Consider the following 27,986-nt stretch of genomic DNA (forward strand, 5'->3'; position numbering starts at 1 on the left):
ATTAAAACAAAAAATAAATAATACATTTATTTAACAATAAATAATTTATAAGAACAAGTACACACAAGAACAGTGTTATAGAGCTTATAAATAGTAGGATGCAAATTAAATTATTAGAATTAAATACACGATTAGGAATGTTTGAATCTATGTGCGTATAAATATAGCTTTATTGAAATATGAAACAATCTTTTTTAACACTGATGTTCATGACATAAAAAAATATAAACATAAGACGTCAGCATTGAGGCTCGACGTTCATGTGACGTCGTCATGAACAAGAGGAGGGGGTTGGAGAGGAAGTGGGAGTGGCCAGAGACGCAGGGCCACATCCATTTTATAGCACAATAGAGCATTAAAGCGGTGGACTGCTGTACCGCCCCCTCCTGTTGCCACGTGGTACGTTCTAGCCCAGTATTTAAACCCGGAGGCTCGGAGGCTGGGCTGCTCACACTCCACGAACCGGTGGGACTCAGGAAGAAGCTGAGAGACAGAGAACCCGAGGAGAAGAGGAGAAACTGTCTGAGCGGCACAGAGGAGGTGGCGACAGTTCCAACAGGAGGTGCAGAGAGTGAGGGGCTTGTGTGATCCTGCTGTTAAAGCTGCACGAGAGCACATCCTGTCTATTTGCTCTCTCTCTCTCTCTCGCTCTCTCTCTCTTTGCTGTCATTTTCTCCTTTGCCAGCGGGGGAGGGTGCATCGACCGTCCCAGGCCTAGTTACAAGTCCCAGCATCCCGCAAGAGCTCAGACAAGGCCACTGCGACCGAGACTGGGACGAGGCAGGGACACAGAGGTACTGTAACCTCGGCCGATCGATCACCAGTACGACCGTTAGATCGTGAATTGTGACTTGACCTGTGCTGCACAGCGTGTTCTTGTGAATACTGCGTTGCTCGAAGTTTAACCAGTTCTGTGTTGGTCATGGCACTTATCACTCCAAAAATACTGCACTGGTAAGCTCATGGGGACAGACGGGGTGCCGGTCAACCCAGTTGCTGTGTACTGTAGTAAGCTGCACAAGAGACTGGGAGGAGATGTCAATATGAGGGAGTTATTGGGAACCATAAAGGGAGGGGAAGTGAAAAATACATCACCCATTTGTTATGATAGTCTCTCACTATGATGCTGGTCTTCTGAAAGCTTCCTGTGGTCCATAGTTTATTTCTGAGTCTGGCTGCTGCATTGAGTAAACCTTGGGGGTTTCTCCTCCTCCTGCTGCTGTTTGTTTTGGGTTCAGCATGATGCAGTGTTATTTCCCAGCGGAGTCATCACTGAGTGTTGTGTGGGTTTCTCGGCCAAACACACACGCAGACATTAACATAAGGAAAATGTTAAGCACCAGTGTGCACTAACCCAGAGAGGTTGCTGTTGCAGCAGAACATCAACTGCTGAACAGCGGCTACTGTAAATAAATATTCCACATAAACTCTTGAGTAACATATGTGTGAGCAGGCAGACAGGGCTGTGGTAGCGTGTTTTAAAACTCCACTTGAACATGTTGACCTTCCTGATGTTTTTAAGGGTATGAACAGCTGACATGTATGTGATGAGTGATTTACTCTTCTCAAATATTACATTTTACTTTACAATGAAAGGGTAATAGTTAAAGTTGTTTATGTCCACAGAGCCTGGTGAGTACTGATACTATATCCTCGAGATGAGGCCGCAAAGTAGAGGTTTATTCTCATCTGTGGTTGCTAAGGAACGTCTGAAGCGTGTGTCATTTCTCTCCCTCTCTGGGAATAAAGTGAAACTCTGTAAAGAAAAATAAAACACTGGCGCCACAAATAGTCGAACCAAAACCGATTCACGAAAACACACACACTAGAGTATTTGTTTAATGCCAGCAACAGTTTTCTTTCTGCCCATCATGCTTCACTCCTGCATCACACCACTGGGTGTCAATGACTTTTTGCTCAGGCTCGTGAACGGCCATTCATTATTTTGACTCTTTACATTTTCTTTTGTGGTTTGATGCTAGCAGATGTAAGCCCATTGTGTTCGTGCTTATATGTCTAAATGATGCAGTAATTAATACGTAAGTTAGCTATGTAAGTTCTTGTTTAGGCTTGATGGATCACAATTTTTAAGGATTGTACATGGGAAATTGCAATAATCTTAATACTTTCATTTCAACAATGTTGCCATACTTTACGACATACTCAGTCTTTTTAATGTTTATCAGAGAATCATGATAATATAATTATAAGCTATTATTTCTGTACCCTCTTGGTCGGCTTTGGCAACTCTCCTTTCAGGTCCACAGGGTCATGTTTTCTGCTGCAGGGAGGATTTTTCTGACAGCTGTCCTAGTCACACACATAATGAAACAGGATAAAAGGGAAGAAGTATTTACACACAGGCATAATAGACATGCCCATGAATTTATGACATGTCAGTGTGTGTCTAATGTAAACCTAGACAAACAAGAAAAGACAGAAGAAACTAATTAATTTCTTCATGCAGTTAGCATTGCATACACTTTTGTTTTTTAAGTGTAGGTTACAAATAAAATGTGTTGGTGGCTTCATGCCATTTTCGGCATGAAGCCACAAGAGATATCAACTTCCTACCATTTTTAGATTTAGGTTTCAAAGATTCAAGGTGATACCTTAGTGAAAATGAGAACCATCAATTATCTATTGAGCACCGAACCTGAGACTCACGGTTATACTTGTTGGAGCTCTGTCAAACTGAATGGTGAAGGAATCCTTTGCAATGAATACTCCAACATGTTGACATTTTTCCCGACCAGTCTGTCTGTTCCTTTAGTGTTTGTTTACCAAGCACAACAGATTGAGATGCATGTAAATAAGTGCAGTGCGAGGCCTGGTGTATTCACCAAAAATCCATTCACCTTGGATGTTGAGTATTTGTGCTGAAAATGTTCCTGAACGCTGCACTGAGAATAGTTGTGTAGCAACAAGGTCTGTTTTTAGAAGACTTTCATGCAGTTTGTTATTAGGTAATTTAATAAGTTAGCACGCTGTAATTTCATGACTCAAACACTGATCAGATATATAGAGACACCGGATAAATGTCGAAATGAATCTGGGAGATAACTGACTATAAAAGCAAAGGAAGCACTGTTGGTCTCCACAGAACTAGCCAAGTCTCATTACATCTACAGATAATGTCCAGTTTATCATCACAATGAAAGACTTACACAGTATAGGCCTGTTTGGGATAATATGGTAGCAATGTGGGGCTGGTGGTGAAAGGTGTTCAGTCATCAAAATACACTTTTAGATCATATAGGACTAAATGAAAATTGACAAATTGATATAAATTCTGGTCAAGGATTATTTTCATTGGTAAAATGTTTTGTTGGACTACTTCTAGTTCTGCTTTCGGCCTGAGGGACAGAGAGGACGAGACGGGCTGGAGGGATCGTATTGATCGTTATAGAGCAGAGGCAGCTCCCCGATAGATGACTCTCTCTCTGGGAGGGTTCAAAGAAACAGTGGTGCACTGTGTGTGGGCGGTGTGCAGACTCAGGTCCCAGGGATGTGAGAGAATGCTGGGAGGAGAACTTTGTCAATATTAGTCTCCCGCCTAAGTAATAAACTCAAATATTAAGGTGGACGGTTTGAAGCATTTCGCTTTGAAAGATGAATAGACACACAAGCAGTGAATTGTGTGTTTTAAGTGATATAAGAGCATAGGTTTCTTGTCCAGAACCAGAAGCTCTAATATAAAGTCTTAATATAAATACTACCTAAAAGAGAAAAATAAGGATACACAAGATTAGGTTTTGAGTCCCATGTTGACACAGACTAAACTTGACTGAAGTGTTTCTGTACTTGGACTTCATCATGGCCTCATAATTATAGCTCACAGGTTTGATTCAAACACAAAGACATTTATATTGATTGTTCTTCAATTCATTACCTGAAAGAATCATATTTTGACTGTCTTAAGATTTTTCTGCATCTTTCTTCACGTTATTCATCAGATGTCCGGGCTCCATGTTGTTTTAATGGTTTGCTCTTGATTTAATTGTTGTTTTTGCTTGTCTGGTGATCTTCCTTACCTCAGGACTGTTTATTTTTTGAATATTTAGCAGAATTATGCAAAAGGTACAGAACAGCTGTACATGAAAATTGATGAAAGAATGGAACATGAACAGAAAAAAAACATTCAAGTTTGGCGGGGATCATTACAAGGTTTTTTATCACTTTCTTGAATATCCATCAATTCATGAATCATGTTTAGGCAACTGACTTTAATGAGTGTGTGTTGGTGCAGATCCGGTGAGATTAAATTTGGTTCCTTAAGGGGACTGTTTGGACTGCCAAATAGGACCCTGACCTGCAGAGAGAATTTGCAGTTTCTTTATTTAGCTTTTCTTAATTTTCTATGTTGTCTCAGTTCTGTTGTATTTGGATAAGTTTGTGGAAGGTCTGTGCATCCCAACACAGTGGTGTCACTGAAATAAATAGAGTCAGGGGTGCTGGATTACGAGACATATGAGGTGGATAGGCCAGGGGATTACATGGGTATTATACTGGGGACAACATGTTTGTGTGTCTGTATACTCGAACTTATCTGCTGTGCCATATCATACCATCCATGATAATACCAGTATACATTATTATGTAATAAAAATATTACGATATTGATGATATAGCAACGCAATGACGCATGACACATTTATGTTCCCTGGTCGGCACAACAACATTGAAAGCCCAAACATGCCTGAAAGAGAGAGCAGCGTATCAGCCTTCGATAACAATTTCCCTAAAAAGGAGCTACATCAATAGTGTGGAAAAAACAGACAGGAAAACTGTTACTGCTAAAGGTGGAATCACAACAAACTTGTTTCACCTCTTCAAGCGAAAACACACACCGTTGAGTACAATCAGGCTATGAAGGGACGTGAGCAGGAGACACGAGCAGCTGTCGAAGTGCGGACCCAAAGTAAACAAACGACTCAACCGAGCCTCGCTGGAGTATCGCTAGTATCTCTCACTAGTGACTCTTCATATGACAAGACCAAACAGTGGATGTAGAGTACTGATACGGTTACATATCTTTGCCTGCGATGTATGAAGCATGCCAGCACAAACTAGCAGTATCATTGGTGGTTTTTTGAATTACTGTGTCTGTACTTAAATGTGGCACTTTTTTAAATGATAGTTCTTAAAGTTAAATATATGGCTGTGTTTAGAAAGTACACAGAAATCAGCTAGCTTGGTTTTTCTTTGTGCACCTGGAAACGGATGTATTTCGTTTATTGCTCGTTCTCCTCTATTGTGTTTAGTCTGGAGTGGAGCTGGCGTCATCTGTTTCCAGCAGGTCTGGAGTGCATGTGGGGGGGGCTCTTTGTCACTCTCAGGTGTTTTAAACACGTGTCACATGTTCATGTTTGTCTGGGTAATTGTTTTTCAAGTGTGTGCACGTGTAAGTGAAGTGACACAGTATCTGCTGGTGCAGCTGTCTTCCCTTAATCCGGCTTCTGTTGTTGGAAATTTACAAGGATTTTCATGCTCTGTTGCAGTTTACAGCTGCAGTCAGTGTCCCGGGAGGTAATGGTTGTTATGCCCCACTTGACTTTGTTTAACTTTGGCTGACTGTTTGTGTTGAAACTGGTGTCTTCGTCTCTGATGGCTTCTGTTTAGTTTCAAGAAAATGGGCTAATGTGTTCATGAACCTGAAGGAAGAAAACAAAAGGTTCTTGGCCAAAGATTGCTCCATAATGAGAATACGTTCTCTATGGCCTGTCTGTGGTTGAGGCCTTTTAGATGTGTTTGGTAAAATCATAGTCATTTATCTGTCGTTCTCGGTTTTCCGTAGATTGTGAAATGATAAAGAATTGTCAACTTTGTCTTATCTCAACCAGCGATCAGCCTGATTATTCTGTCAATCACTACACACAACATAAACGTTGGTAACAGAACTTTCTCGTAGACACCATGTGCCGGCAGGAGTCAAATGATTTCTAGAGTCCATTATGTAAGCCTGCGATTCAATGGCGACCTGTCCAGGTGGGACCCCGTCTCTCGCCCAATGTCTACTGGGATTCGCTCCAGCTTCCCAGTGACCCTCAAAGTGATAAGCTATATAGATAATGGATCGATCGATTTCTTACTCAGAAGTACAATGACTTATCCTACATGTAACTTAAGATCTCCATAAGTTTGAGCAAACATTTGTAGAATATAAGTTGCAGAAAATAGAAAATAACTTTAGATGTGGTCTCTAACATGTGGCGAGAAAAGGCTAATAAATTATGGTTAAGTTCAAAACTTACATTAATGATATTTAACATCAACACCATAAACTGCTGTGCATTCTGTCTGTTTCTGCCTCTTTCCATGATGGCTTGCAGAGGCTTGAACGACTTTAGGGCTGTTTTATATTTGAATGATGGCTGAAAAACCGCATTGTTGCTGTTTGTCTTTTTTTGTGTGTAATCCATTGACTCTGCCTTTACTGGGCACTTCAAAGACTCTGTGTTGATATCACCATAATATGCTTTACAGATCTGTGTGGTGCATCTGGGTCCAAGCCCCTCAAGCCCCAGCGATCCCTGCCAGGGACGCCTGTTTCTCTCACACACTACCCGATTGACCTGCGGACATCCATGGACGAAAAGTACAAAGAGATTGCAGAGGTAAGAAATTAAAACCAGACGCATGTTGTTTTTTAACAGTCAAATTACAAAAACAGAAAACATGAGTTGGTGCAAAATCCTTCATTCCTCTCCTGCATGAAGTTCCTATACGGTCACTGGTCTTTTATCCTCAGACCCACTCACTCAGGTGATTGATCCAGAGCTGATAAGACCCGAGCTTACAATCCATCAGCAGCTGCCAACAGATCCGCCCTCTTGATCCACAGCCCCCTAGCGTTTCTCTCTGCGGCTTCTGTTATGGATTTTTTGGAGTCTTTCTTTTTGGCAGCCCTCGTGATGCCCAGCATGTTAAATGCTCTGAGGATTAAATGTCCTGCAAAGCCCCGACAGCCCAATTCAACATCCCTCAACTTCCAGGCCCAGCTGGTCTAAACAAAATGACGCTAACTGCCATATTGTTTCATTTAGAAGTCAGGACTTTTCTATCAGTCAGATATTTCAATCAGATGCCACTGGTATTTATTGTGACTTTTAAACTATTAAGTTGGCAGGTTTAAAAGTTTCGAAGAATCAATGAAAATATGAATCCATAACAAAGCAGTTAACTTATATACTATATGTCAACTTATTTACTGACTGCAGAAAAACCCCAATAATATAAAACAGCAAAACTGTAAAACCCCAAATAATTACTGTTGATTGTGCAAATTGTCGGAAACCAGTTAATTATCTCCCACAGACATTAAAGGCTTTATTTTTATTTTAATGTAGCAGGTGGTTTTGTGTTCATCTCTGTGTTTTCCATATGTCCACCACATGGAAATTGACCTGTTTCCTGTTTTATGGCACCAATAATGGTCAAATTGATGTTGACCCCAGGAGCTGTTCACACGCAGCATGGCAGAGAGCGACATGCGAAGTGCTCCGTACGAGTTCCCGGAGGACAGCCCCATCGAGCAGCTCGAGGAGCGGCGGCACCGTCTGGAGCGGCAGATCAGCCAGGACATCAAGTGAGGAAATGCAAACACATCACACCCACACCCACACACACACACACACAAGCACAAAAACACACACGGCCAATTAAATTACATCTCTTCTTGACTCCTGACAAACACAAGCCCTCCAGACTTTTACACAGACTTGCTTCCACCCATGCACACATGCTTATCAGCTTCCAACATGCCAGTTTGTGGGCTAACTAACCCCGGCATCAGCTAACTGGGCTAGCTAGCTGGTGGCACCTGTCCTGGTGTTTGGTCTTTTTCTACCAAAAAACGTTTCTGAGGAGGTGGGTCTCAATCGCCGGGCTCACTGCCAAGCCGATGGTTTGGGTGATTATCTGATATGTCCCCCTGCAAGCCTTTGTTTACCAATCAGAGTTTACAACTACTAACTGATGTATGAAGTTCTGTACCTGGATAAATTAATACCTAAGGCTTTATGTGTGAGTGAGTGAGTGTGTGTGTGTGTGTGTGTGTGTGTGTGTTCTGTATTTGGTCTCTCTCCCTTTGTGTGCTTAAACCTTTCTCACCTCCTCTGATGCTCCTCTGCTCCCTGTGCCTTTCCCACACTCTGCTGCGCTGCTGCATATCACCACAAGGCTTGAGCCAGAGATCTTGCTCCGCGCCAAACAGGACTTCATGAAAATCGACAGTGCGGCAGACCTAGAGTGAGTGAGCTCTGCTTCAGTATCAACGTCTTGTGTAGTGATTTTCTCTGTGGTTTCTTTGTTTTCCATCTGGATTTTGTTCGTACTACCACAACTCACCTGATTGGTTAGTATTTATCAATATTGTTTATTTATCAGTGTCAGGTTTGCAGTATTTAGGAACTCTGGACGGGTGATATTATCAGCATATTGAGTTGAACCTGCTGGTGACTTGGTAAATGTTCAATGAGCATTTTTGTTTCTTTGCTTTTTAATCCCTAAACAGCAAATCTGCAACTGCATTAGTATATTACATTGATATCTAAACTGATTCACAGAAATACCTCATTTACAAACAGTATGTGTTGGTTTTAATACTCTTAATTAAGAAAATCCTTTCTCCTTGAACTCCACACCCCTCTACTTTTTTAAAGACTCCGCAGTACGCAGTGTTTTTGGAAAATAGCCCTGAAGTCCTCCTTAAAGGGATAGTTCACCGAAAAATGTATAAAATAAACTATCACTTTGAGGAAGGGTATCCAATTATTGTAAATATAAAGTTTGATTCTCCCCAGTCTCCAAAGCTTGAAACACTGAAATCATTTAAGGCAACTTTTCCCTGATGTCTTGTCTGTGATCTCAGAAAACGCAGGATAAGACAGAAACTGTTCAACAAATGTTTAATGCTGCCATATATGGCAATTTCAGATCTATAGATGTAGGTAGTTAATGTATAATATACATACAGCTATAGGTTAATCTGATCTCATTATTAAAATGTGCATTAAATGAAGGTGTCTAAATACAGATGTGCATTTCTTCCGAACGTCTTCCATAACTCCACGTGTTATCAACCTTGTTCTCCCATTCCTCCTTTCTCTTGTTTTACATTCTACTTCACTCCGAATCTTTTCAGGTTTTTGAAGGATCAGAGTGTGGATACTCTGGATGATGGCTTCATGGAAAGAGAAATGCCACTGGAGCGCGAATACCAGCGGGTCTCAATATCTGGCGAGGAAAAATGTGGGGTGAGGAGTTTCTCCTGTATGAAGAGTGCACTGAAATGCCGTCTTTGGATTTCTCTATGAACTCACATGCAGTTAAATTACCCCAACAAAATAAGTTCCAATTGCAACCAAAGTCAAAACTATAATGTAATGTCTCTCCAGGTCCCCTTCACAGACCTGCTTGATGCTGCTAAGTGCGTGGTGAAGGCGTTATTCATTCGGGAGAAGTACATAAACCGATCCATGCAGAACTTTTGTAAGACCACAGCTCATGCCTTAGAGGAGCTCGGGATGAAGACTGTGGATTTTGGAGTCTATGATGATGTAGCAGAGACCCCTGTAGATAATGGTATGTTGGCAGACAACATACACACTCTGTTGGCAAAACACTGAACAGTAAAGTAAATATGAAACACTCCCACCATTCCTTCTCAATTCTTACAGTTTGTCCCTTTCACCACAGCAGTTTCTAAATTATCATTTCATTCTTGCATGAAAAAAATTTTCAGTATCAACCCCCCTGTTTTCCCAGATGCCCCCGTCCACGCACCGGTTTCAGAGACACACCCCTACGACAATCTGGACCCTTTGAACATGCCAGCAGACACAGGATATGGATGCAAGATGGTGGATGGAGTAGTTCATGTGTACACCAACAAAAGCAACATGGACAAGTATGTGTTTGTACCTGTGTGATGACACAGTAAATCAAATTGTGAGTCTGTTTGTGAAACTTTAATCATCTCTTTCAGAAGTGCAGAACTGGACTTGCCATATCCTGACTTGAAGGAGTACATCGGAGACATGAATGTGATGATGTCCCTCATCATTAACGGGCCAGTGTAAGTGTTTCTTTGAAAGTATCTTCGAATGTGTGATTAGTTCATTGTATGTTATTAAAGAAAAACGTCTTTGTCTCCTCTGTGTGGTGTTCACAGGAAGTCCTTCTGCTACCGCCGCCTACAGTACCTGAGCTCTAAGTTCCAGATGCACATCCTCCTGAACGAGATGAAGGAGCTAGCTGCTCAGAAGAAGGTTCCTCATAGAGACTTCTACAACATCCGGAAGGCAAGAGCTACTAAACTGCAGCTGCTGCTCGGTTTAATAGATTATCTGTCTGTGGACTTATGTTTGTTGATCAAAAATCACTGTGTTTTTGATGATATCACTTGGCTACACCCCAGGTGGACACGCATATACATGCATCGTCCTGTATGAACCAGAAGCACCTGCTGCGATTCATCAAGAGAGCCATGAAGAAGTACCCTGGGGAGATCGTTCACATTGAGCACGGCCGGGGTCAGACCCTCAAGGACGTGTTCGAGACCATGAATCTCACAGCCTTCGACCTGAGTGTTGACACTCTCGACATGCATGCGGTGAGAAATGGCACCAGTCATGGGGGGAAAAAAGTGAAAGGAATTGTGCTAGTTTAAGAAAAAATGTTGGATGAATGTGATATAAATACAATTTAGATGTAACCGATTTCTCCTCCTTTTTTAGGACCGTAACACATTCCATCGCTTTGACAAGTTTAATGCCAAATACAACCCCATCGGCGAATCCATCCTGAGAGAGATCTTCATCAAGACTGACAACCACATCGAAGGAAAATACTTTGCACACATAGTCAAGGTGTGAACAAATTCATTCATCCTTTTTTTTTTCCTAAAATCCAAAATAAATGTACAGAGTCATAAATCTGCATCTCTTGTCTTGTACCCCCTTTCCAGGAGGTGCTGTATGACTTGGAGGAGAGCAAGTACCAGAACTCCGAGATGCGTCTGTCTATCTATGGCCGCTCCCGAGACGAGTGGGACAAGCTGTCTCAGTGGGCTGTGAAACACCGAGTGTACTCTGATAATGTGCGCTGGCTTATCCAGGTGCCCCGTCTATTGTGAGTAAACCTCCAGCTTACTTTACCATGGAGCTGATGTGTATGATCTTTGCAGCACATATATGAGGACACTATCATCAAACCTATCTAAGGACTGAGGGTCTTTTACTGATGTTACTGGCAAAGACGTTGGAAGTCAGGGTGCCCATTAGGAAGGGGCTGCAACAGCAAGGAAAAAGACACGCCCTTTCTTGTCATTTATTTAGATTAACATTGTCAGAGTAGCACAGGAGTGGGGTTAACCTTTTTAATTTAATATTTTTCTCTAATATTTTTCTTTACTTCAGAATATTCAGTGTATTTTCTGATGGAGAAGTAAAGAATGTGATGAAAATCAGGTTTGATGTGACCTGTAAGGATTTTAATGATGGTAATAGTGTGTAAAAGGTTATTCTTTATTTTCCCTAAAGCCGAGTTTACTTCCCGTTATTGTTTGAAATATACAAAAACTTGAATAAAATGTTTTTGGCTGTTCAAAATTAAAAACTAATTAATTTAGTTGTAGAACTGCTTTTATATTGTTGTTAAATAGCCTTATTTTCAACTCTGACTGACTTCCAGTGTCTGTGAGGTTCCTGGTCGATAGATGTCCATTAAACAAAGTTGTAATTAGTGAATAATACAACCGGAATCAACTCCTTTGGTATTGTGAAGGTTGTGGGTACATGATCCAGCCTGTGTGTTGTTATCCCGTCTACATGGTTTTACCCTACTCAAGAGAAACAAACAAAATTCATATATTTATAATATAACTTAATCTACAATCAAATCTACGTCGGTTATAAGGTTGTTTTCACTTTTACAGTCTTTGCGATAATAACAAGTATCGTTGTTCAATCCCCGCCTCTCCAGTGACGTGTACCACACAAAGAAGCAGCTGGCTAATTTCGGGGAGATGCTGGAGAACATCTTCATGCCTCTGTTTGAAGTCACAATAAACCCCGCCAGTCATCCCGAGCTGCATCTCTTCCTCGAACATGTGGGTATCACTTCACAGGAAATCCCGGCTGTGCTGATAATTCACACTTAGAGAAACTGAGTGTTTTTTTTCCTCTTCATGTGTTCGTATGTTGGAGCAGGTTGTGGGCTTTGACAGCGTGGACGACGAGTCCAAACCTGAGCACCACATTTTTAACCTTGACAGTCCACTGCCGGCCAATTGGACCAATGAGGCCAACCCGCCCTACTCCTATTACCTCTACTATACCTACGCCAACATGACTGTGCTCAACCACCTGCGGAGGTATGACCGAGCCAGCTGGACCCATACATCACATACAAGACACTTTACTCGCTCAATAACCATTCAGAAAACTATTAAACACAAATGTATGTGTTTTTTGATGTTTTTAAACATATATTTGTCTGACACAGTCGGCGAGGCCTTCATACGTTTGTCCTGCGGCCTCACTGTGGGGAGGCGGGGCCGATCCACCACCTGGTGTCAGGTTTCTTCCTATCAGAGAACATCTCCCATGGGCTGCTGCTCAGAAAGGTCAGGGCGGGACCGACTGGAGGGATTGTTTTTTACTTTACAGAGTTCTGCTGTTTAACTTTCTAAATGTTTTCTAATTTGGTAAACTTTGACATTATTATATATATATATATATATATATATATAATATAACATATCTTGCGTCATACGAAGACACACTAACATGAACAACAGAATTGTATCCCCTTTGGGATATAATTGAAAGAATACTGTTGAGTGTATAAGTGACGCGCTGCTTCATTCAATAACAGGTGAGAAGTGTGTTTGTCTAAAATCGGTGATGTCAATGCTACCAATCTGCTGCTGTGTTAAGAAATCTAAGACCATGATGTTTTCATATCAACCTGTGACCATTTGTGTGTCTCTATGTCTCTCACACATCCAGGCCCCGGTGCTGCAGTATCTTTACTACCTGGCTCAAATTGGCATTGCAATGTCCCCACTGAGTAACAACAGCCTGTTCCTCAGTTACCACCGCAACCCACTGCCAGAGTATCTGTCCAGGGGCCTCGTGATATCTCTGTCCACGGATGATCCCCTTCAGTTCCACTTCACCAAGGTCAGTATGAAGGAGTGTTTGATTAAACATTGTTCCCATCATCATGCATTAGAAGATCAGTGAGGAGGTTGAAATTACATAATTGTGTGTGTGTGTGTGTGTGTGTGTGTGTGTGTGTGTGTGTGTGTGTGTGTGTGTGTGTGTGTGTGTGTGTGTGTGTGTGTGTGTGTGTGTGTGTGTGTGTGTGTGTGTGTGTGTGTGTGTGTGTGTGTGTGTGTGTGTGTGTGTGTGTGTGTGTGTGTGTGTGTGTGTGTGTGTGTGTGTGTGTTCGTGTTCCACCCAGGAGCCACTAATGGAGGAGTACAGTATCGCTGCGCAAGTGTGGAAACTGAGTTCCTGTGACATGTGTGAGCTGGCAAGAAACAGTGTTCTTATGAGCGGATTTTCAAACAAGGTACCGGTTATAGCATTTCTCATTCTGTGTATTTCATTTGTTTATCTGTTAAAGTTCATCTGTTCATCAGACTCTTAAAAGGATATTTTATCAAATTGTACTTAATTTGCAAAAAAAACAGTCAGATGTTGTTTTCATCTGTATTTTACTTGTATCTGATTTTCTTGTTCTCTCTCCTGACTCCAGGTCAAGCGTTATTGGCTGGGCCCTAAACATTCCAAGGAGGGGCCCATAAGCAACGACATCCGCCGCACCAACGTCCCCGATATCCGCGTGGCGTACCGCAGCGAGACGCTCTCCGAGGAACTTCAACTCATCACCCAGGCCGTGCGCACAGAGGAGCTGGTCACTATCGATGAGGAGGACGCTCTGTCCATGGGCCCTCTGCCCAGTCAGCGCTGAAATCACTGGCGGTCGGTTCTGGTAAACCTAGCATGACACTGGAGGGGCAGTGTGAGAGTCATTTTACATACAGTATAATCCCCGCCAGCCATCACTATAGACATATGCCGCACAGCTACACAGATATGAAAACACCAAGGATACAGTGCTGCTAGAGCTCCACAGCCTCCTCGTTCATCCGCTTCCTTTGTCTTAGTCATTTTTTTTATGTTGCGCGAATGGATTGTGAATCCATTTAGTTGTTAAAATAGAAAATTTATATTTGAGTTCTCCCCACCTCTGTTGGTCACGGTGTCACATTTAGCCTGAGGAGGATCAGCAGGGATGGATTCGTGGCCAGTGTTTACCTCACCGACCACACAGCTCTACTCTCTTGTTTAGTCCACGGGTCGGACTGGCTGCCACAAATGAATCCGTGGATAAAAATATTTTTGTTTATTATGAAAATGTGGAGGGAGAGGTTAGACCACAGTTTGTCATATAAATATATATACATCCAATATAGTGTGTAATATAATGGAATAATAATAATATAATAACATCATCTGAAACACTGATTCAGTGATATGTTTTCATCAAAATGAATACATAAGCAGTTTTTCAGACACGAACTTCAGATAATGTCTACACAATGGGGGCTGCACTTTCTCCCAAGTTTGATTTTCATAGCTGAAGAACGCAGCAGGAGATTCTCCGCTCAGACGCGCTCACAACAATACAAATCTTTCAGCGTTCAGCTGAGGGGTGGCGCTGCATGCAGGAGGCGGGACATGATGTGTGAAGTCTGCAGCAGAGATCACATGTTTTTGTTTACAGCGCATCCCCATCAGCTGTTATCACCAAAAGCTCCAAAATGTATTTTTTTGATGACAACTTTCAAGTTGACATCTTTGTCTGCGTCTTCTAGGCATTTGGCTTCTCATTTTCACCCTGGATTAATAATAGTGTTCCAGCTTCTGGTCCGTTATGCATCAGAAACATCCCCAACATTGCCGACCTGCTTGCAGTGAATCCTCTGGATATTCTCCTGCTGTGTTATCACATGATCTTACTCTGAGATTCTGCGGACATTTTACTTGGGTGCTGGCAGGAGGAACTCCACATAATGTCCACATCAAGTGACTAGGACATTTGAGTTCTCAAATACAGCCCCATCAGATGGTTTCATGAATTTATCTGGAGATCAAAACATGCCTGAAAGCAGCCATAGTATTTCTGTAAATTTATACTATATATTCACAGTTATATATAGTATAAATTTACAGAATACTGACAACCAACATTTACACATCCAGAACAGTAAACCTGTTCTGTTGTTCTTGTTTATCCGTCTTCATTAAATGGATATAAATAAATAAAATAATTCTGTGAGATTGTTGGTGAAAGTATGACAACCCTACACATCCAACATTGACCGGTGGCATAAGGTTGGTGTTGTTCTGTCTGGATGCAGCAGTGCTGTTTATCAGCCGTGCATGGCGCATGGTTTCAGATCTTTTATCCTCAGCCCTGAAAAAAAGACGCTGACTTTCTATGGTCAACTGCAGACATTCCATAAAGCAAACAGAAATAAGTTTCAGTAAAATAATGTTGTTTTGATATTTCTATGAGAGATATTAAGGGAAAATGTGTATTGTACTTTATAATCGGCTCCAGTTAGTGAGGAGGAGTGTTGCCAGGGGAGAACCTCCTCACCTCTATGGCCACTATCACTCTCATTCCTTTCCCCAGAAAGTCGTGGAGGTTATTTTCCGTCTGCATGCCGTGCACTGTGCATATGCACCACGACTCCACAGTGCCTTTTCATTTTCAGCTTCGGGCCCCGCACGCCCACGTCCTCTCCAAATTTGTTTACATGTAAACACCTATTGAATATTTGCTCCTCGGGCCATTGTACAGTCGACCATTATGCTGTTGTCATGTCCACGCCGGTGGAACTGAAACCACCCAGCTGCATGCTTGGTGTGACAGTTTTGACCTTGGCCTTCTTTTGAGGAGAGGAGTTGATGTGTCTTTAATTCTCAGCTGTAAGTGCGTGTTTGCATGCCTGCATGAAGAAGTGATGACAGGAGAGAATATGAGCAAAGCGGAAACATAAAGCATCTTAACTAAATCAGGGCTGCCGACCAGCTTACGAGTCACACATCTGTCTGTGGTGAATATGACAGCAGACAAAGGACTCGCCATGTGGACATGAGTAAACCCTGCTGGGTCACGGCTGTGAACGTCACATGGTTTCTTGTAGCATTTGCTTCCAGCTCAACCCCAAATCTGGTGAAAGCTGGGATCACACGTCTCTTATATTTGTCTCACACCGTCATCGTGTTATCGAACTACTCTCCTGTCACTGGACACTGTCCAACCTCCCACCAAACTGTGAACATTCTTCCTTAACCTCGACACTACTGTCGGGTTATTTATGATGCCAAGATTAGAAGATAGTGAATCAGAAAACTTTTGCCTTTATATGAATAAACAGCTGTAATGTTTTAGGTGTGTTTGCTTTATAGAAAATACGATTGAAAGGTGAAAATCTATCGTGATTCAGGAAGAGAGCATTAGATTAGAAGTGTTCAAGGGAAGCACGGAAGTTGGGCGCTGAACCAGCTGGACCGTGAATGATAGGGTTTCATGTATAAAGTATATTTTTAAAAAGGCAATATAGAGATAAGAAATTTTATATTCACAATTTATGGATGTCAAGGTTTGACACTTAGTTTTGTTGCCGTTGATCATGGAGTAGAGCCTATGTCATGAAAATGCTCAATGCTCTTTTATAGTTTTTAGCTTTTTTTCAATTTCTTTAATAATTTGACTAAAGTCTTTTTGTCACCTCTGTCTGTTTTAATATCGCAGCAACTGTTTTCGCTCATGTTTAATTTCTTATCCCTGGTTGTTCTTATTGTGTAAGTACACATTCAACACTCATGACAAAAAGCGGCATGACTGATACCTCTCACTGTAAAGCCAAAAACTGTCTCTGTTTAAAAACTAAGATTCATAAAACATCTGTAAATCAGCACAGGTGACCTTTTTTGTTTTTGTTAGATGCAAAGACTGATCAACCACAGACTGTGTATAAAGATGGACGACATGACGGGTCCTCAAAGCATCTCTATCACCACCTGGTGGCTGGCTGCAGTACAGGTCATAAACCCCACCTCCTCCATGTTAGCGGATGGGGCATGGACCAAACCAAAAATATGTCAAAGATGTATTCTGTCATTTCCAGTAGTTCTTGTCAATTTTTTATTATATTTTGTTCAAATAATAATTTTCCGCTAAGTTTTTTGACTTTAATTGATTATTTGTTGCTGAAAAGAAACACTTTATGCAGCATCATGATTGACAGCTGAGACTGACTTGCGATTGGTCGAGCGCAGGTATTGGCGGGACCTTGCTACTGCCCCCCCCCCCCTCGATCGTTGCTGCACAGACTCTGCCTCCTAATGCACAAGATGGCAGCGTTCGTATCCCTGGTTTTTTGTGGCTTAATTTCTGGATAGTTGGAGGAAGTGAAGACACGTCGTCCATCTTTACTTACAGTCCATGTGATCCACACTGACTTGTCCTGATTCCATTACTCCACAGGCGAAAGCACAAAATATTTTTAAGAATATTTCTTAAATTATTTCAGCTTCATTCTGTTATCGACCATTAAATAGTTTCAATGTTTAACATCCACCCTGTTGACCTCATTTTTGATGACAGTCTATCTGCTGTCAAACATTATCACATAAAGCAAATAGGATCTGGATTCAAATGTTTTCCATCCACTCGGCTTCCATCCGTTCATCTTCATGTTATTTACTGTTCTAACGTCCAAGACACCACAGAGTCACTCATCTGTGCACTCACGTCACAGTGCACCCTACCTCACAAATACTAATCTATGATCATGGTTCTGATCATTTCATGATATTTTCACTATTGACTGGTACCGACTATTTTCTCAATTAATTGCTTGCTCTGTAAAATGGGAAAAAGGAGAAAATGGCCATAATAACTCCCTGTAGTACAAGTTTATATCAGATTGTTTATAGAGCCCGAATATATCTGCTTGACCTTGATTAGAAAAAAGAAAAGATAAAGATAAACCCACAAATTGTCACGTTTCAAATCTATTTCTCACAGGTTAATAGTTTACAATCTATAATGAAAATGTTCTGTTTCAGTTTTATTTCTGTGCACTCACTTCACAGTGCATTAATTACAAGCTCACTCTAAAATTGTTTGTTTATTTGATATTTTTTCTCATAAAGTTTTATGTTTTGATTTAGCCTGATATTGTGTCTGTTGATCTGTAGCCACTTTATTGCCTGAAACGGATCACCAGTGTTTTATACATTCAAATGCTTCTGCCTAGATTCATGTGTAATGTCTGAACAATGAAATAAAGCATGTTTATTCACTTAGTCATTGTGCTGAGTCCTTTATTTACAGAATTCACATGTTTTCCACTGTACCTTATTTTATTTACACTTTCAATCAAGTTTACTAATTAAATAACATGTCAACTATTTCTGACTCACACCAGACAACTGTATTAGTTTACTTTTAAAATTACATATAAGTCACTACCCACAGGGGACCTGTTTAGCTCCATGAATCCTTGTCTTCCTTCAATATCGCCTTGTAGCTCTCACTTTAACTGGCAGCCTACTGAGTTGAGACATAGAAACAAACAGAGACAGAGTCTGTGTTTACACCAGAATTTACCATTAACTTTATGATAATAAATCTCAGACAGAGTTGTTGCTGCTCTGGGATCTGTAACTTACAGCCAGTGTGGACTTGACAGCTTGTAGCTGGAAGAAGACTCGTCCTCCTTCCTCTGGACACACGGTCTTCAGCTCCTCTCTGCTCATCTCCAGCAGCATGGAGCCGCTCAGCCCGCCCAGACAGCGCACAGTGCTACAAGAGATAAGGGCTTAGTCGATAAGGCTTCACTTCAGCAGGACAAGTATTAATAAACCCAACTTTACCAGATGCAATAAAAATAAGTATAACTAAAACTGGGACTTTATGTATTTCTAGTTAGGCCCTATTGCCCTTTGTTGTAAAAAAAATCAACAAAAGGCATCAGATGTGCAAAAGCAGCTGTGTGAAATGAATAGTAGGTGTTCCGTAGTGAATACAAACTGCATGGGTCATTCTGACTGATGTGTGTAAAAGGGATGTAGAAATACCAAATTTAAGTTTGTTTATAAAGTAAGAAAGGAAAAAGCGAAATTATGATTTGTGGTTATATAACACAAGATATTTAATGAATAACTTATCAAATACGTTAATTTAAAAAATATACCAAAGAAACATCCGTGCATGACATAACACAGGAAATGAAAATGAGTCATTTTTTACCCATGTTGTGCATTAGGGAGTGATACAAAATTGATTTTTATTCAAAAGCAAAAGATTGAAATAAGGATTTGTGATGATCAAAAACAAGTTCATTGGGGAACACCTGAAATACTGAATGATGAAATTAATTCACTGCAAAGATGAGCCAGGTCACTTTTGACCCACATTGTGTATCAAAGGGTTAAGATGAAGAATAACACTGTTTGTTCTCAAAGGATTAATTAATCAAAGAATTCCTGTTGCCAACTTGCTTAATGTCAGTGTCAGTAGTCATAGATTCCTCTGCGTTGCAAAGGTGAAGGATTTCAACGATCTGAAGAGAAACAAGTGTTTTGGACCTGAACAGATCTAGTCTGTATAGGGATAGGGATAGCACCATATTGCCAAAAAGAGGTAAGCCTTGTTTTATAACTTTAATTCGATTTACATTAACTTTTCACTGTGTGGTGTGCACCTGATGGCTTGGATCTTCATGTAATGATCATCAAAATGAGTTTCTAAATGTAAAGATTGGGTACTTACATTCTACTGAAGCCTTTGTCTTCCAGCCAGGCTTTCACGTCTGCAGGCTTGGACTTCTTTGTCAGTACAGGAGAGCCTCCAGTTTCCTGAGAATACTATTTGAGTTTATTATTATTGTTATTATTGTTATTGATGTTAGTCTTGTTGTTGCTGTAGCTGTGACTTTTCCAGTCTAATTTACTCTCAGCCAAAAGGTCAACATCATTAAGTATCAAGCACTTATTGTATTGCATATCAGATAGTAGTATCTCTCTACTTCCATAATTGATACTGAGTCATCATAGAATTACACACAATCATACTGTGTGAAGAGCAGCCTCTGTATTTACTGCAGTGCAGCTTGAACTGACTGTCTGTTAGTGGTTGAGGAGAAGTACGGTGGCCCTGAGGGTCACGTCCTTCTAAATGTGGAGAAATGCTGGAGGTGCCTGAGGCTTTAAAACATCAGTGGTTTCTGAGGTTTTCCGTAACACTAAGCCGTTGAGCCGTGCTGTTCTTGTTTTCTTGTACCTCGTTAGGTTGTTCATCATCTTGACCGTTCAACACATTGTTAGGAACAAATCCCTCCTCTCCTCTGCTGTTCCTCACTTTCCACCACTGCTTGGACATGTCCAGCAGCTGTGGACAGACAGAACACAGACCAGCCTGGTTACTGAAGGATCACAGTTATTAGATTACAGAATGAGAGTGCTGTTAGTTAAAGGGGAATAATACAAAGTACTCGGTTCATATCACTGAGAGACTCACCTCAACTATTTCCCCTTTAGTGACGGTGAGCTCTCTGTGGTTTCTAGCAATGAAGTCGTACATAACTGGCATGTGACGTGCATTAGATTCACCTGAGCTGAAAAACAAAAAACATCAAAAATACAAAACCGGTTTAAAATGTCCCCACAGTGCAAAAAAAAGACTCTGTGTGCTTGTACATACCGAGCTATTTGAGGGTGAGGTTGTGGCTTCCGGTTGACTGGAGTCTACACAGAAACAGGATAATATTTACTTTTTATTTTCCCAAAGTTTTTTTCCCCTGTGATTTATCTATCGAACAAAACACACAAAGTAAATGTGCCAGTAAAAGCCAGGTGACTGTGTGTGTGTGTGTAATGTACCTGTGTGTAATATTCCTGGCTGGGTGCAGGATATGGCCTCTCCTGTTTGCCCACAGGTTCACTGTGTGAAGGCGCTGAGGATACTTCAGGAGGCTGCCAGCCATCAAAGAACTTCAGAGTGTATATCGGGATGTCCTCGTCATCCTCTGGCCATTTGGTGCTGACATAAGTCAAAATCATTCCTGATTATCATCCTGGCACCATATCACACACATACACATACACATAGAGCAGTCTGATAGATCTTAGGCAGATGTTGTCCCTTCCCACCTAGGGATGTTCCAGGCGTCTCCCAGGGACTGCCACAGCTGGTCCTCCTCTGGAGACGCCTCCTCGCTCATGAGTCGGATGCACAGAGGCGTCAGCAGTGGAGCCACTATGGTCTGTGGCAGATCCTCAGGACAGTGAGATACTACCTGCAGAGACAAATGCTAATCTATTAGTTCTGATGAAAGTAGGTGCTGTGTGGCGGCTGCTGTGTGCACGTCCAGTCCTGTGGGATTGTGTCAAGTCTGCATATTAACCAAAATACATGCAGAAATGGGCACAGGGCAGGATTTAATGAGCCATGATTTCTTTCTAACACGGAAAATCGATGAATTATAAAGAACCACTGTATGAAAAGTGGGATTTTCATCAGTAAACAGTACTGTCAATTACTGTGGAAGTGCAGGGTAACGACTGTTCGCAGGAATTTGCAGGCTGAGCAGGTTCCTGTATCTGGCAGCTTTACAAGCCTGAGAAGCTTGGCAGTTACCCCCCCCCCCCCCGCGCTCCGAGATCTAGGACAGGCTTTCACATGTAAATGACTAAACTGTGAGCTTTACGAAATGCAAATCAGGATAGTTTCACTCACCAGTGGTGCAGGTACTATCTCCATTTTAAGAAAATCGCTGGTATAAGCACATCAGGCTTAATATAAATATATAATCTAAAGTTGTAGTTTGAATAGATTTCCCTTATGTAAGTAAGTGTGCTATAATGCAAAAAAATACATAGAACTCAACATTACATTTTAATACTCTCCAATGAGGGTCTGTGAGTCTGTTTCCCTGGACTGGACTGAAAACCCACCTCTTCAATCTTGCCTGTGAGCACTATCCTATATTTCAACCACTGTGCAGAGTGACATGACTACAGGCCACTTTTTACTTGTGTTGCTGAGATGCACAGTTTACCACACATACACATAAAGCGCAATTTCTTTTACAGAAAACAACTGGACAAACTAAACACCTATGAGCTTTTATAAAAACTGAAGGCTGCCACAGGGTCTCCTTGGTGTTTGGAAGTGGAGGGAGGGGAGAGGGACGGGGGGGGGGGGGGGGGTATTCAGCATCCTTGAGATGCCACTAAATTCCTCACACTGAACCTGGATGTGCCACGTCAGTCGTCCACGTCATCACGCTAGGGGGCTCGTCCAATCACACAGGAGTTCCTGGTCACGTGAAGGAACTCGCGAAACAAGAGCATATGATCCACAGACAGAGACGTTGAAGAACCGTCGTTGTTGTTAGGGACACGGACTGAACCTGCACCATGCCCGGAAGACGCCTCTCCCGCCGCTCGCCTGTGACTCCCCCGCACCGCGGCCGTCTCGGGGAGCGAGGCGACAGCCCCGAGCCCAAGGACCAGAGGGTGCTGGCCGCGCTGGAGGGCTTGTCTCGGCAGATGGCGGAGTTCGCCGACGATTTAAACCACAAGCTGGACGAAGTGAACATCACGCTGCTGGCGCTGGACGAGAGGATGACCGCGGTGGAGAGCAAAGTCCACGGCGAGCACTGTGTGCTGTCGCTGAAGCGGAAAAGACGCGCGCACAACCCCAAGATTGCGGTAAGAGCCAAGCTCAAGAGAGAAGCCATGGCTCGCTGCTGAGCTCAGAGACTAGCAGACCTGGATAAAGTGTAGACAACTCTGGGTTAAGTTGTTAGAGGAAGAAGAGAGCAGCGAGGGGCCGAGCTGAAGTAGAGAAACCATCAGATGTGTTCGAGCTGCTCAAACCCTTTGAGTTGTGTTAAGTTTGTTCACCAAAGTGACTTTTTCCCCATGTTGTTGTTTTTTACAGGAAACTGTGCGACGTCTTCACAACTCTGAGTCAAACGTCTGGCGCTACCAGCCGGAGGAAGGGTAGGATCACACGAACAACAGACGTGTAGTGCAGTGTGTGAAATAGGATCCTTAAGTTGACTTGATCTGACCCTCCTCATCGTTGTGTTCTCGCAGTCTGAGCTCCCCGCACAACGAGGCAGTCACCGAGCACTTGTTCGAAGCTCTCGCTGCAACTCCGTGTTTGCACGGTGTGCCAAATGACGTCATACTATGTAGGTAACTGTGTGATAATGTTGTCTTTTTTTAATTGAATTTTTTGAACACTGGATCTTCTTACAGTGAATAAGCCAGGCTATTTCCGCTTATATCTAACACCCTCGTGTTGTTTTACAGCTGCATGTAAGACGTATTACGAGACCTTGCGAAGGAACTTCCGCTACAGCCAACCGGACCTTGTGGATCAGGCAGCCGCATTGAAAAGCACGGCCCGGAGCCGACAGAGAAGGAAGAGGGTAAGATGAGAGTCATTGGCTGATTCAGTTCCACTTGGAGGTGCAATGTGTCATTGAACTGTGCCGTCTGTCCTGATTTTGTCTACAGCTGCTTGAAGCCAGGGAGAGTGTCCTGCTGGCAGATGAGCTGGAGTTCTGGAGGTGCACCACCATTGACATGATGTCGGACGAGGAGGACGGCGAGTGTGAGGGGGCGTCCGGCTGGGTGGTGAGGTGTCCATCGTTCCGCAGCCAGGAGCTCACCGACCTGTGCGCCACACTTCAGACTCGACTAGAGGCGTGTCCCAAGTACGCGGCCACTCACCACAGGCGTCTCACGGGGGACAATTCGGAACGAGTGCCACCTAGAACGTACGACCGAATGGCGGCCGTGAGACATTTCAAGCCCCACATGATACCCAAGTTCCGTCTGTAGGCCTGTTTGTTCTCTTCACTGTCTGTTCCAGTTGTGTTTGTGCACTTAGCACTGTGTAAATAAAATTTTGATTCAACATATAGTCCCAAAACGATTAATATTCACATTATCGATGATAGTGTAGCCAAACGGATAACAGTTCAAGCCGGAGGATTCACCACTATTATTATGCTGATAAGACAGCACCTGCTAATTGGACCCCTCCCACCCTTGTGATTGTGATATAGGAGATGCATTTACTTACAAATTCTAATGAGGAGAAGAGGGTGTGAACAAATTCAGGAGCGCTGGGATTACTGATCTGGCCATTGAGCTCCCCCTGGAAAATAAAACATGGACACATACAGAACGTCACAGAGAGACCAGGAATACACAAACGTGATGAATGCAGCATGTATGATGACTGTATGTAAATATGATAAACGACACGCACCAGAAGGTTGAAACCACTTTTGATCTTATGGAGACACTCTGCAAATTCTTCAGCAGGAGGCATACCATCCATGACTGGGACAAATCCAAAAGTTTAATGTTAAGATTAGTGGTAGATCATAATGTAAATATGCTGAGATCGAGAAATTACCTTTCCCTTTTTTCTTCTTCTTTTTCTTTCCATTTTTTGCCACGGCCGCAGAGACTTGTCCCATGAAGGTTTCAATGTCACTTAGAATATGATTTAAAATATCCTGGAAAGAAAAAAAAAGTCACTATTGTCCTTATTTATTCAAATATACTTTGCATAAAAGTACTACTACTATTACTGCTGCTAGTACTACAGGTGGTATAATGATAATTATAATAAAAATTGCTTTGTCCACACTGTTTTGAGATATGGTGTTTTTCAAAAAATGTCCTTCATGTCCTAGAGAATGATTCATTGATCTCGATGAAAAAATTCCAACAGCTTCAGCACATTGATATTATGTTTTCAGTGTCATCCATTCCATTCTTGGCACAAACATTCAAGTGGACTAAAAGAGAAACTGGTCAGATTTAGCTGGTTAAAGGTCACTGTCACTGAGACTTAAAAAAACAGCATTATTGCCCCTTGAACATAAAATCTTAAATCTGTCATTAGGGAATTACTTCAAACCTGGAAATTAGATTTCAGTGATAAAAGGTCAAAGGTCATGATGACACGATAACTAATTTAAAATATGTTTTCATAGAACAAAAGTATCTTTCCTATTTCCTGTTTCACGTGTACATGAAGAGCACTTACCACACTCCTGTCCACCTCTGTGTACGGACGTGGAGGACCCTCCTCAGGGCTGGAGAGCTGTGGTAACGGTACTTCCTCTTGGAAAGGTGAGTCCTCCTCCTCCTCTTCCTCCTCCTGGCGCAGCTCAGGCTCAAGGAACACCTCCCTCTCAGAAGCGTTTGGAGCATTATATTTTTTCTCTCCTTCGCGGGCTGCTGTAACTCCTGAACTGCTGCTTTCAAAAAAGTGGGAGAGGCACAAATCATAAAGCATCGAGTGTGCAGCATATGTTCAGGGACATTTTCTGAAGGCTCTTACTAGATGCTTGGATTCTCTCTCCTGCGCGCCAGTGCCTGTGTCAGGTCCTTCTGGACATAGTCAGCCTATAAATAAAAATAAAACCATTAACTCACTCATTTATTTACTTTGTTAAAGACAATGCGCATGTCTTCGTTCTCACCCTGACGTCCTCACACTGGAACATGAAGACAGTGGTGGTCCTTCTCCCGGGCTGAACTGACACAGTGAGCAGGGAGTTGAAGATGCCAGCGTCCAGCACTGCCTTCAGCTCCACGACGTCACTGAGAGCTATGCACTCCAGCTCCTCCTGAATAAAGCACAGCAGTTTATCTTATCTAATACACAAATGCTAACAAATGAATGGGTTTTTCTCTGTGTTTGGCTGCTTTACGTTTATTTCCATTTCAAAAAACAAAACAAAGTGAATGCAAACAACAATCTTGCCAATATTTGCTTCAAATATCAAATAAATTCAAATGGAACTTACATCGAAGGAAACACCAACATCAACCGAGTAACCACATATAGAAAATTGGTTGTCCGCTCAATGTAAACACGTGCAGATAAACTATTCACACAAATAATTACCTTATAAGTACCACAAAATGATTTTATGAAAAGAGCATCAACATCAGTTCTCTAGAGGCGTAAACGTTTCTTGATTAATAATCCTGCTACCGTTGGTTCATACTCATTAATCCATGCTGTGCCCTTATGTCCTGTTGACATATAAGTCGGTGAGAACCTCGGCGTCCCATTGGTTTCGTGCTCCTCACCTTGGTGTCGGTGTCGGTGAGCAGCAGGTTGACTCCTCGCACCTCCAGCAGCATGTTCTGACCCCACACACGGCCCATCCCGTCCAGCAGCTTCAGACGCTCCACACAGTCTGCTACGCTTCTCAACTCCCTCCCATCCAGGTCACAGGTGAACAGGTGCTGTGACACACACACACACACACACACAACATATATATATGCTACTACTATTTTGCTGTTATACATGAGTTTCACAGTTCAGCATCTATAAGCTACATCTATCTATTTATCTATATATCTATGAATCATCTTTGAATCATCTATTCTTCACTATGTGAGAACTTTACGTACGATACCTCCACTTTGTACTGAAATCGGTTCATCATCCTGTTTACAGACACTGCGTACACCTTCCTCTGCACTGTTGGAACATAAAGCAGAGCTCTGTATTCTTCACACCATCAGACTGAACAGGTGAAACCACTTGTTAAGTTGAACACAGCAGCGTGAACTCACAGTAAATTGACTTTGCACTGGGAGTGGACACGTTTGAGACCAGTGACGACACCTCATCCACAGTACTGGAATAACCGCTGTCAGAAAAAAGTGCAGCAATTTACATCAATAAATAAGAACAACAATCAATCAATCAATCAATCAATCAATCAATCAATCAATCAAACAATCACATACTTAGACTGGATTGATCCTGCATAGCTGCTGGTGTCGTTACCAAAGGGACTGTTACTCCTGAGCATCCTCAGTGCTGAGCTTCGCCTGCAGTATCATATGACATGTTGTTTATATGTATCATAAATGTGGTGTGAACTGAGTCATGTATTTTCCTCTGAGATAAATCTATATTTCATAGTATACTACATTTTATCCATATCAGTCTTATCTAATCTTATCTTTTCTACTCCACAACTGTTTTGTTGCTTGAGGTGAAAGACTTTTATGTAACTTTAGTCGCGAAATGTTAACTTTAGACGTTAAACATGCATTTGTCCAAACGTCAGCAATAAATGAATACGATCGCCTGGCAACACGTGATCATCCTCACAGCAACAGCTCTATGGAGCTTTTAGAATATTTCAAGAGTTTGCGTATTTTAAAGATGGTTTGCTGACAAATGTGTGTGAACATAGGAAAATTATATTTTAGAAAATAATAAAGCGACAGATTTCAAACTGTAAAATACACACACACTTAAGATTGTATCTGAGTTTAAACTTTCCTAAAGATATATTTCATATATGGAATATGGATAATGGTATCGTAATGTTAACTTAAAATTAAAGTTGAGTTAAATGAGCTATAATTATCAGCTGTCCTCAGCACAGTTTATTGACAGAAATAAGGAAGACATGGAGTTTTCAGTTCACTCAAATGTTCTTACCTGTGATTTCTGGCAGCCGGATGTTTACTTCCGTCTTTGTTATTGACTCTTTAGTATAAATGCAGCCGATATTTTAATCCTGTTCACCAGTCGACTCCATGCTCACCCAGGACTTCCTCATAAAGCAGAAGGACAAAGTCCACTGTCTGTATATAGCAAAGCGATCAGAGCGAAGATATATAGCCTACTCAGTTGAGGGTGTGAGGTATTTAGAGCATCCTGCCCGAGCAAAGGTTAACTGATAAAGAGGAAATCACCGGGGAACAGCCTAAAGGTTTCCAGGACAATAAATAATAATCGATGTACCCTATCAACATGTTGTCATTTTCCCATTTGGAAATATTGAGCCACAAATATCCCAACTCTCGTTTTACTCTTCC

The 27,986-nt window shown here is 41.9% G+C and overlaps 3 protein-coding genes across 9 annotated transcripts in view; 2 read left to right on the plus strand and 1 right to left on the minus strand.

Annotated features, from left to right (window-relative positions):
- Positions 1 to 18,398, plus strand: part of LOC128456093 (AMP deaminase 2) — a 28,210-nt gene extending 9,812 nt beyond the window's left edge. For 3 of the 7 annotated variants that reach the window (XM_053440164.1, XM_053440173.1, XM_053440143.1), the window contains 17 exons: positions 6,487 to 6,617; positions 7,458 to 7,588; positions 8,182 to 8,250; positions 9,146 to 9,257; positions 9,399 to 9,585; positions 9,769 to 9,910; positions 9,989 to 10,078; positions 10,175 to 10,304; positions 10,421 to 10,615; positions 10,740 to 10,871; positions 10,970 to 11,133; positions 11,986 to 12,112; positions 12,213 to 12,376; positions 12,508 to 12,628; positions 13,014 to 13,187; positions 13,471 to 13,581; positions 13,768 to 18,398. In XM_053440164.1, coding sequence (XP_053296139.1) covers positions 6,487 to 6,617; positions 7,458 to 7,588; positions 8,182 to 8,250; positions 9,146 to 9,257; positions 9,399 to 9,585; positions 9,769 to 9,910; positions 9,989 to 10,078; positions 10,175 to 10,304; positions 10,421 to 10,615; positions 10,740 to 10,871; positions 10,970 to 11,133; positions 11,986 to 12,112; positions 12,213 to 12,376; positions 12,508 to 12,628; positions 13,014 to 13,187; positions 13,471 to 13,581; positions 13,768 to 13,983 — 2,396 coding nt within the window. In that variant the 3' untranslated portion in view covers positions 13,984 to 18,398. The other 4 variants (XM_053440188.1, XM_053440182.1, XM_053440150.1 and 1 more) reach the window with 4 other exon arrangements.
- A 32-nt stretch (positions 18,399 to 18,430) lies between these two features.
- On the minus strand, positions 18,431 to 27,171 carry eps8l3a (EPS8-like 3a). The gene is made up of 18 exons (XM_053440200.1): positions 26,901 to 27,171; positions 26,724 to 26,800; positions 26,564 to 26,628; positions 26,229 to 26,387; positions 25,613 to 25,759; positions 25,471 to 25,535; positions 25,174 to 25,387; positions 24,535 to 24,637; positions 24,385 to 24,458; positions 24,192 to 24,270; positions 21,246 to 21,387; positions 20,976 to 21,135; positions 20,797 to 20,840; positions 20,614 to 20,710; positions 20,377 to 20,484; positions 19,867 to 19,952; positions 18,765 to 18,897; positions 18,431 to 18,645 (listed from the first exon to the last, which is right to left on the minus strand). Exons 1-18 carry the CDS (start codon positions 26,963 to 26,965, stop codon positions 18,643 to 18,645), a joined length of 1,821 nt encoding a protein of 606 aa, XP_053296175.1. The 5' UTR covers positions 26,966 to 27,171; the 3' UTR covers positions 18,431 to 18,642.
- On the plus strand, positions 22,482 to 24,773 carry LOC128456151 (uncharacterized protein C14orf93 homolog). The gene is made up of 5 exons (XM_053440223.1): positions 22,482 to 22,808; positions 23,041 to 23,102; positions 23,199 to 23,296; positions 23,418 to 23,536; positions 23,625 to 24,773. Exons 1-5 carry the CDS (start codon positions 22,515 to 22,517, stop codon positions 23,949 to 23,951), a joined length of 900 nt encoding a protein of 299 aa, XP_053296198.1. The 5' UTR covers positions 22,482 to 22,514; the 3' UTR covers positions 23,952 to 24,773.
- Positions 27,172 to 27,986: the final 815 nt, after the last annotated feature.

The sequence above is a fragment of the Pleuronectes platessa genome, chromosome 2 (assembly GCF_947347685.1).
Source record: "Pleuronectes platessa chromosome 2, fPlePla1.1, whole genome shotgun sequence".
In the NCBI taxonomy this organism is placed as follows: domain Eukaryota; kingdom Metazoa; phylum Chordata; class Actinopteri; order Pleuronectiformes; family Pleuronectidae; genus Pleuronectes; species Pleuronectes platessa.